The sequence below is a fragment of the Xiphophorus couchianus genome, chromosome 20, assembly GCF_001444195.1.
Source record: "Xiphophorus couchianus chromosome 20, X_couchianus-1.0, whole genome shotgun sequence".
Classification (NCBI taxonomy): Eukaryota; Metazoa; Chordata; class Actinopteri; order Cyprinodontiformes; family Poeciliidae; genus Xiphophorus; species Xiphophorus couchianus.
Window position 1 is genome coordinate 27,434,604 of NC_040247.1, and position 9,653 is coordinate 27,444,256.

The 9,653-nt window shown below is 40.6% G+C and overlaps 1 protein-coding gene across 5 annotated transcripts; it reads left to right on the forward strand.

Annotated features, from left to right (window-relative positions):
* Positions 1-1,513: 1,513 nt before the first annotated feature.
* Positions 1,514-9,434, forward strand: mon1a (MON1 secretory trafficking family member A). Of its 5 annotated transcripts, none has more exons than XM_028002535.1 (6): positions 1,514-1,670; positions 2,051-2,201; positions 4,407-4,793; positions 6,132-6,897; positions 7,241-7,388; positions 8,438-9,434. In XM_028002535.1, the coding sequence occupies exons 2-6, from the start codon at positions 2,078-2,080 to the stop codon at positions 8,576-8,578; spliced, it is 1,566 nt and encodes a 521-aa protein (XP_027858336.1). In that variant the 5' UTR covers positions 1,514-1,670; positions 2,051-2,077; the 3' UTR covers positions 8,579-9,434. The 5 variants fall into 5 exon arrangements, with proteins under 5 accessions (XP_027858336.1, XP_027858337.1, XP_027858339.1 ...); XM_028002536.1 differs by having other exon boundaries at positions 1,527-1,670; positions 1,991-2,201; XM_028002538.1 differs by lacking the exon at positions 2,051-2,201 and having other exon boundaries at positions 1,528-1,670.
* Positions 9,435-9,653: the final 219 nt, after the last annotated feature.

Here is a 9,653-nt window from a genome sequence, read left to right on the forward strand (position 1 = left end):
CCCTAAAGGTTAATCCTGCCAGGGGAATGGGGGTCAGGGGGTTCAGTTACTACCTGTGACCATAGGTGATAGTCTGAATGTATACTGTATGTAAGAAAAAAAAAAAAGTCTTTAATTTATGATTAAATACCAGCAGCTATCGGCAGGAATTTTATCGTATTTGTACCGTATAATTATGGTAGAATTCTGGCAACCATAGCTGCTTGTATTTTAGTATAAATTAAAGATTTTTCTTCTTTTTTTTTACAGTGTAGATGGATAGTAAAAACAAAGAACTTTGGTCAAAAGGCAGTGGGGTAAAGATCCAACCCAACTTGTCTGAATGAAAGTGAAAGTACTCTTCTCAAGCCTCTGATGCAGGGATCTGCAACCCACGGCTCCAGAGCCACGAGTGGTTCTTTGGATCATCCACAATGGGTCTTTATAACTCTGGCTAAGATGATAAAATTCCAACTATTGTTTTTAAATATGGATACGATAACAACAACATGCTGATTTTGCGTTTGCAAAAAAGTTGCTAAATGTAGCAACGAAGTTGCTAAGCTAGCAACAGTGTTAGCAATTTTGTGATGACGCGCTGACGGCTGAGTGTTAGAGCAGGAGCTTCTTAAAGAGACAGAGGCCAATTTCATGCCGTCAATGTTCAAAGTTAAATTTCATAACTTATGTTTGATATATAATAATTGAAGGTGAAATAGTTACTCGATTGTGCTATAAAGTGGCACCATCTGCCTTGAAAATACATACCACCCCTTTGAACATTAAACACATAATGACAGTAATCAACATAGTTTGGGTTTGGGTTAAAAAGGTTGTTGCATTCAATTTGAAAAAGGATACAAATATTTGACAAGAACTATTTTTGCTTTAAGTCCTATGCAAATGAAGATAGTTCTGTTATTTCATTACGAAATTGATATTCCATCTTCATTTTTTTTGTATTATATTTTGAAACATTGTCTCGTTTTCAATTAGAAGTTTCTCTGTTCAATGAAAATAGACAAAACTAGCCAGGAGTAGATATTAATAAGTTTTCCTTGAACATCTCCAATGGATGGATAAACCTGGCAAATAAATTCACAATGTACTGAAACGTGGAATGATGAAACAGTAAAATAAATGCATATTCATATGTTAATTTGGCATATGATAAAATAAATACTTTCTATTTTTTAATAACAAACATGTATTATACTGTAGGTAAGAATGAATGCATACTTTTCCAGTCTACATTTAAAAAAAAATCACATATAATTGTATTTATTTATTTTTAATTTTTAAGAATAATCTGGTGAATATTTTAATATTTATTTGTTTAAAGTGTAATTTATTTGTATTTGAAGTATTTTTAACTCTTCATTCAGTCATTGACTCAATAATTATGTTTTTTTTATGTTTTCTTTACTAACTTCGACTCAAAATACATAAAGTAGCTTAGATAATCAACTAAACGTAAACAAACAAACAAACAAGTATGTGACTTCGTCCTCACAGCACTCACGTGCTTCTCTTTTTCTGGACTAGGGACTTCATATCCCACAATTCCCACTTCCACCACCTAGCATGTTGGCAGGCAGCAGAAGTACTTTAGTTTCGTGCAGCTAGCTGCTGCGGCAGCTACATGAGTGGAGGAGACGTGGACTGAAACACGAAAGCCGTGGAAATGAGAGGTAGAAATCTGACAGTTGTCCGTCTTGTGACGTGAAGTGTTCGTGTTGCTGTGGGAAGTTGGAGTAGACGTCGCGAGCCTCCGATATAACTGACGTCCGTTGGCGTTAGCAGTTCAGAGTAGCCTCTGAAGTTCTCCTTTAGGGAACGCTTCCAGCTAAATAAAGGATGTGAGAGAACAATATACCCCCCCAACACTATTGTTTTGGTTCCGTAATTTAGTTTCACTTCATTTTTTTTTTACTGCTGGTACTAGTTTGTAGCTTTTAGTCACTGTAGAAGTAAAGCAGGGTATAACCCCGTGCATCTTTAAACGACGCAGTCACGAAGCCGCCCCGACCTTTGGACCCAGCTCTCAGTCTGTGTCGGTCCTGCTGTCCAGGTGTGTGAACCTAACCCTGACCCAGGGATGGAAGGAGACACTGGCAAGGCGACCGTGTCCTGGGAGAACGGTTTGCTGGCGCCTGTGGACCGGCTGCGCTCGGACAGGGCGGACAGCCCCACACCGGGTCTGGTGGAGGGGACGGAACCAGGTGAGCTGAGCTTAGCCCGCTCTCACCTCTCCAAAACCGATCTGAAACTATTTCCGGGGTGATTTCGTTTGTTTTTGTTTCAGGATTCACGTGAAACTGTTATATGTGAACATCAACATGTCTGTATTTCCCAGACAGATGTTTGTTTTTTCCCCCCTCCTGCAGTAGGGCTTCGACATCACGTAGACTCCAGGTCAGTTTTGGAGTAATCTGGATTAGATTATGTTAAGTGTATTTTACTGCCTTGGTAGCAACTTTTCAGAATTTTCAATGACTGTATACCCAAAAAGCTTCGTTTGGATTTGTATTTGACCCCCAACACTTTAGTAGAACCACCAATTGCTACAGGTCTTTCGGGATATGCCACTCCCCACTTTGCCAGACTAGGGCCTCATTTATCAGAACGTAATACAGATTTAGGTGCAAAAGTTCCACATCTGATAGATGAATTTACTGGCCACTGTCTGCTAAGAGTTGATTTTAAAATCCATAACTTTATTTTATTCACGGTTTCAGTGGGATTGTCCACAGAATTTGTGACCTAGATGAAAGAAAGATGATGAAAGCAAAGACAGAATACATAAAAGCAATAACTGTTGACCTGAAAGACATATATACATATACTTGAAACTTGAAAAATGAAGAATGTATTTGTAGTTAGGCTGGCTTATCTCTTGAACCTAGAGATATTTTTTGATGAGGTCATGCTGAAGGTGGTTTGGGTGTGAAGTAGCATGATTGTGCACATTCTAGGGTTGTGTAAATTAATGCAGAACACTGTGCTTTAGCTCTTCCTGTCATGAAAGACAGCAGTACATGCAGAGATGAGTTGAACTTGGACGTTTATAGCAAGTCATTGTGTTTTCATAAGAGCACACTTGTATTCCGCAAGTGGAGGCAGCACTCGGTGAAGAGCAGCTGCTAATGCTAACACAGAACTTTTCCAGGGATGAGAATTGGTAGCAGGCTGGAGGAATTCTGCAGGCTCACATTAGACGTCCTACAACACAGCTGGCTGGCTCTGGAGAACCGATCCAGTTCTCCAGCATTCTGCAACCTTTAGATTGGGGTTGAAACTATTAATCATGATTAATCGATTAATGAAATAATCGTCAACTAACTCAGTAAATGATTAATCGTTATCTGGAGTATACAGACTCAAAAAAGGGAGACTTACAGAAAAAAATAACACATTTAGAGCAGTAATTAAGCCAAAAACTGTACATAAAATTGATACATTTCGCATTTAAGATGAACAGACCATTGTCTGTAAATATGTTTTAGCCAAATCTCCTCAAATGGAAATGTTTTAGCTTTGCCTTGTCCAGATTCATTAAAGGAATTCAAACTTACTGCATTCTAGGAAATAAACTTTTTATTTTTATATTTAAAAAGGAACTGAAGTATTTGTTTTATATTCATATTTTAATGTAATTCTAATACTGTAAAAGAGGTAAAAGTGGTTAAATGAAAAATCTGTGGAATATGTACATTTTTCTGTGTCCCATTATTCATCAGAGACATCGATAGAAATTTCTGAGGTTCAAAACTTGGAAAATTCTGGAACCTCAGAAATTTCCAGGTTTTTTTTTGTTTGTTGTTTTTCTCAAAAATCCCTGAGATAAATCTCGATTTCATGGGTTTTTTTCTACCAAATTTTGACTTTTCAAACTTTTTCAGACTTTTTTTTTTTTTTTAAATTTAGATGATTTATTTGGTGGAAATTTACAAAAAAACTTTTCTATTTACAGTGGCCTTAATACTCAGTTATAAGAAAAAGCTCTTCTATCTCCCAGTTTACTTTTAGTAGTTCTGTGGTGTTTGGCGCCCCCACCTGGTCCACGTCAGAACTCCTTAATATGTTCATCATCTTATTCAAATGACACGTATGGTATAAAAAAAATGCAAGCCTGACATATCATCACTTTGGATGTTTCCACTAGGAGAAATATTTATGTTTTTTCAGATTAAACTCGGTTGTTTCTGTTTCGTTTTTGTGGAATATGAAGACCTGTCATAATCCGATCTTGATTGTGGATCTCAAATGGATGAGATCCACAATCTTAGTTCTTATGTTAGGGACTAAGAGGATGTTTTGAGAAATCACCATTGGTTAACCACTTTGATTTCAGGTCTTTTTGTGTTATTTAAGTAGAAATGGCCTCTTAACGCCTTCCATTAAATATGTCCCTTTTATCAATGCAGGCGCTGGTCAGCAGAGCGCTATTTTCTATCACGCACAGTCCTACGAAGACCTTACCGCCCAGGCTGAGGAAGAAGCCCAGAGGGCGCCAGGGTCAGACGGTTCAGCGGAACATGATGAAGAGGAGTTCAACGCCCTGGTGGGGGAGAAAAGCGCCAAGGAGCGGCTCAACAGCGACGCCTCGTCCGAGAGCAGAACCAAAGAGGAGGACGTGTCCAGCGAGGCATGGAGGAGCCACAAAAAGCACGTGTTTGTGCTGAGTGAGGCCGGAAAGCCGATCTACACCCGCTACGGCACGGAGGAGGCCCTGTCAAGCACCATGGGGGTGATGATGGCGCTGGTGTCTTTTGTAGAGGCGGAGAAGAACATCATCCGCTCCATCCACGCAGGTCAAAGGACGCTTCGGTTTTAACTCAGCATATCAGGTTTTGTCCCTGATATGCTGAGTGTGATACTTTAGTAAAGTCAATAAATGCTTGCTTATCTTAAATTTTCTTAAAATAACATAGGTATTCACTTTTAAATGAAGGTTTTTACAACTTCTACATAGTTTGATCTAGCAAAAACTCGTAACATGCACGCAAATGAGTTCTTATTAGTTTTTGGTGCTTGAATATCAACTTCAGTCATTTTCAGTAATTAGTATGTGTTCTTGGGAGGCTTGTTTGTGTGACTAAAACATACAGTTTCATTTATGTATCAAAAATGTTTTATTTTTTATTGTTCAATTTAGGGATGCATCAATCCACTTTTTTTACTCCTGGTGCCGATACAGATATCTGAGGTTCAGTATCGGCCGATATCGATCTGATACAGAAAAACAGTGCTGAATTGACTTAAAACATTTCATATTAAACACAGACGTAAATGTGCTGAATTACAAATTTACCTTATAACTCTGCATCAGTACAGCATACTTAAATGCACCAGTAGCTTCACAAGCTTGGTCAAACATGTACAAGCAACACAACTTTAGTTTGCTTAGTCAGTGCAACTAGGAGTATAACAGCCAATATAAAATAAATAATATAAAAAGTGAAGCTGACAAAAACAGTAGGTTGTCTGTCTCGGTCACTGCAACAAACCTTCTTTCAAATGGTTCAGACAGTGCAACTAGGAAATCTAAATATTAGTATAAAATAAATAATAAAGCATGCCTGAGAGCACAAAGAATTAGACCGTGTAGATCTGCCCTTATGGATCTGGCACGTTGCCACTAATACCCAGTCTAGGATTTTTTTTCAGTTTTGGGAATGATACAAATATTAATACCGGATCGGTGCGTCTCTAATCTGAGAACAGATCAGGTCAGACGACATACTGTGATCCTCGTTTTAAACGATGAAAAACAGTTTCGACAATTGACCAGCAACAGGTAGCAGCCAAGAGGATTTATTTAGCACATTTCAGCCCAAAACATCATACGGTTTTGATACAAGCAATAAACATAACCATTAATCAAAAGCCATAATCAAAAATCATCAATACACTTTAAATGTGTTGGTCAGCGTTCCATTTATTACGAATCAAAAGCAGCTCTGAACAGGTGGGTTTTTAGCCTTGATTTAAAGGAACTTAGTGTTTTGGCAGTTTTGCAGTTTTGTGGAAACTTGTTCCAGATTTGTGTCGGATAGAAGCTGAGTTTCGTCAGGGACGATTAATTGGTGATTGGTAACGCTTTCAGCAAAGCAGCCAATCGACCTGACCCTCTGTGTCTCGGCTCCCAGACGGCTGTAAGGTGGTTTTCCTCACCAAGAGTCCTCTGGTCCTGGTAGGCGTGACCAAGAGCGGTCAGTCGGAGAAGGAGCTGCTCCGGGAGCTTCAGTACATCTACTACCAGATCGTCAGCCTGCTCACCCTGACCCAGCTCAACCACATCTTTCAGCACAAGCAGAATTACGACCTGCGCCGTCTGCTGGCCGGCTCCGAGTACCTCACCGACAACCTGCTGCACCGGCTGGAGCGCGACCCGGGCCTGCTGCTCAGCGCCGTCACCTGCCTGCCCCTGGCCAGCTCCGCCAGGGACGTGGTGTCGTCCAGCCTGCAGGCGGCCAAGGCTAAGAACCTGGTGTTCTCCATCCTGCTGGCCGGCGACCGCCTGGTCACCCTGGTCCGCAAGAAGGACCAGTTCCTGCACCACATAGACTTGCACCTGGTCTTCAACCTCGTCGGCTCGTCTTCGTCGTTCCGGGAGGGCGAGGGCTGGACGCCCATCTGCCTGCCCAAGTTCAACACGGCCGGCTTCTTCCACGCCCACATCTCCTACCTGGAGCCCGGCTCCGAGCTCTGCCTCATCCTGGTCTCCACCGACAGGGAGGACTTCTTCAACATGTCGGACTGCAAGCAGCGCTTCATGGAGAGGCTGAGTAAGCGCAGCGCTTACCAGGCCATGAAGGAGGCACTCAAGTGCCAAAGCTACTCGGTGGTGCAGGTTGGAATCCCAGAACTGCGGCACTTCCTGTACAAGTCGAAAAGCTCAGGCTTGTACACCAGGTGAGAGGTCAACGTCCGGCGGAAACTAGGGATGCACCGATCCACTTTTTGTTTTTGTTTTGTTTTTTGGTTCCGATACCGATATCTGAGGTTTAGTATCAGCCAACACCAACCTGACACTGAAAAACTATCAATGCACCGATATGGAAAATTTTGGTCAAATATTACTGTTATGACCGGTAACCGATATTTACCAATATTATACATAATTTAGTGCTATTTCAACACCTTTGTAGTATTTCAGATTGGATCGGTGCATCTTTAGTGAAAATGCTCATTTTTATCCTTTAACTGAGATGTTGGACGTTTTTCGAGTACTTTTATGGGGGGGGGTTGTGTCCAGTCCAGAGATACCTGAGGTGTACCAATCTGATGAGGAGCAGGAGAGGCTGATGGGACTCTACCAGGACCTTCACAGCTGTTTACACCACCCGACCAGACCGCTGCGCTCCTTCTACCGCTGCGGTGAAGCTGAGAACCTGCTGGCCATGGTGGGTGGATGTCTCTGTCAAAATGTAAAAATATCACAGCAGAAGCTGCATTTTTGCTTTTATTAAGGAATTTTACACTGCTTCAAGTGGAGCACAGATTGTAGATTCAATTCATTAGCGTAAACACGAGGAGCACAGAATCCAGTAAGCTGATTGTTTTTACTTCAAGCTCCATACAGTGGCTAAAGAAAGTATATTTTGGCTTAATGAGGCATTCATGATCAACACAGTTTGGCTTTTTTGACAAAAAAAAAGTACAAAAAACTCTGTTAATGTCAAACTAAAAGCTGATTTCTACAAAAATAAAATATGTTTAAATAAAATTGTTCTTTTAAATAAAAAAATAATTGCATAATTATTCATAATCAGTCAGCATCTGGATACTGCAGTTGATGCCACTAGCCTTGCTTAGTTCATGGTGAGAGTTTCAGCAGTTAAAGCCTTTCCTCTGCCTACATGCCCCAGAATGCCATTTTAGAATGAAGCCAACATCAAAAGTAATTCCAAAACTCAGAAACAACCTCATATTAAAAATAAATAAATAGGTTAAAAAAAAATCAAAGACTAAACATCAGAAGTTTGAGAAACAACAAAACTCTATTTGAATCAATTAACTTCTTGAATAAAGTACTTTAAATTGCTTCTCAACTTTTTATGTGGGAGTGCATTCTGAGAGTATTCTGTTACTGCCACCTACTGGTGGGATTGTTTACCTTACAGACTTTGCCTCTCTGGAGTTTGACGCTTTCATTTGGTTTTAGTTGGCTTGATGAATCCTGCAGCCTGCCATCCCACAGCAGGACATTTATAAAGTATGATGTCCTCAGTGTTTCAGTTGTGTAATGAGAACTTGCTGAAACCAGTCCAAGCTGTTTCTGTTATTTCAAATCTGGGAAGATGTCTTGTAGTTTTACCATCTTGTTTCCTTAAAACATTACATTTAAGGAAAAAGAAAATATCTGTGGTAGTGGAGTTTAAGTGAATGTTACATCCTGCTGCTTTTTCATGCCACCTTTTCTGCATTTTTGTTGTTTTTTCCTGGCCTGCAGGTGACGAGCGGCTTCGAGCTCTACCTCTGCTTCAGTCCGCTGGCGACTAAGGCCCTGGCGTGTTCTGCCGTGAACAAGCTCCTAAAGTGGATCCGGAGGGAGGAGGATCGCCTCTTCATCCTGAGTCCTCTCACATACTGAGCCGAACCTCCCGAGATCGTAGACAACTCTGTCGCCACCTACTGGCATGGTGCCAGCAGCCTCACGGGACAATAAAACCACAATCATCTCACCGTAGACAAGTTGATTGTCAGAGCTATGCATTTCAAGACTCTGGGACTCCCCCGATTTAATTCCTTCATTTGTTATTTTACAGGCTTTGCTATAGAAGTTGAATTAAAGCAGTGTTTTACCTGGGAAGATTTTAAATAGTTTTATTTTGAATTAGGAGAGACTGCTGCAGCTTGAGATAGAAATTGTTCGTTGTGAAAGTTCTTAATAATAAAGACTCATTTCACTGTAACAGAGCTGTCATGCTTCTGAAAGCACAACAGTTTTTTTTAAAGCTGTAATTTCATTTCTTAGGAATTTAGAATAAATAAAAAAAAACCAGGCTTTGCAAACGTGGCGCTAACAAGCTGCAGCAACACCTTTTACTGTCTTTCCAAGGCTGTTGGCCACATTCCTGTTGAGCCCTGTTGATTCTAGGAAACGCTGCCGTTTTCCCGTCTATGCACTCCTCTCTTCTAAAAAAATACTCCATGTAAGAGACTGGAAACTGTTCACTGTGTTTTCAAGCTTCTCGTTGTTTTTCTCGATGTAAACTGTTCCAGTGTTCAAATGCTATCGTGCCGTTTCATTCCTCTCACCTGAGAAAACACCTTTTAATGCATGTGCCACACCACGAGAGTCCTCTGTGTTTCACTACATCTTGTTTTTTGGGGGGGGGTTTGCCACTAAGCACGCCTTAACTCATTAGTTTTGTGCAAAAGCTGATAATTTATTGAAGCCGCATTCTCAGAACAATTGTCTGTTAATAAATAAGAGCCCAATCCAAGCTTTCGTCATCCTTAAATTCCGCCCCGATGCAAACGTGTACAAAACACAACGCTATGTTTGCTGTTGCCTTAAGCGGTAGGTGAACTGTACACACATGAAGCACGATGAAAACAAGAGACCCCGACGCTCCAAAATATGACTTTAGATTGGAGGAGACAAGTTAGTATAAAGAAAGTGTATTAGTTGTAGTTTTCACATAAAGATTGGATTAAAATGG

What these genes read in the sequence shown, in the direction of transcription:
- mon1a (XM_028002535.1), top strand. Translation starts at nt 2,078, where the DNA reads ATGGAAGGAGACACTGGCAAGGCGACCGTGTCCTGGGAGAACGGTTTG. An exon ending in CATCCGCTCCATCCACGCAG is followed by an intron (nt 4,794 to 6,131) that starts GTCAAAGGACGC and finishes CTCGGCTCCCAG; the next exon opens with ACGGCTGTAAGGTGGTTTTC. An exon ending in CTGAGAACCTGCTGGCCATG is followed by an intron (nt 7,389 to 8,437) that starts GTGGGTGGATGT and finishes CCTGGCCTGCAG; the next exon opens with GTGACGAGCGGCTTCGAGCT.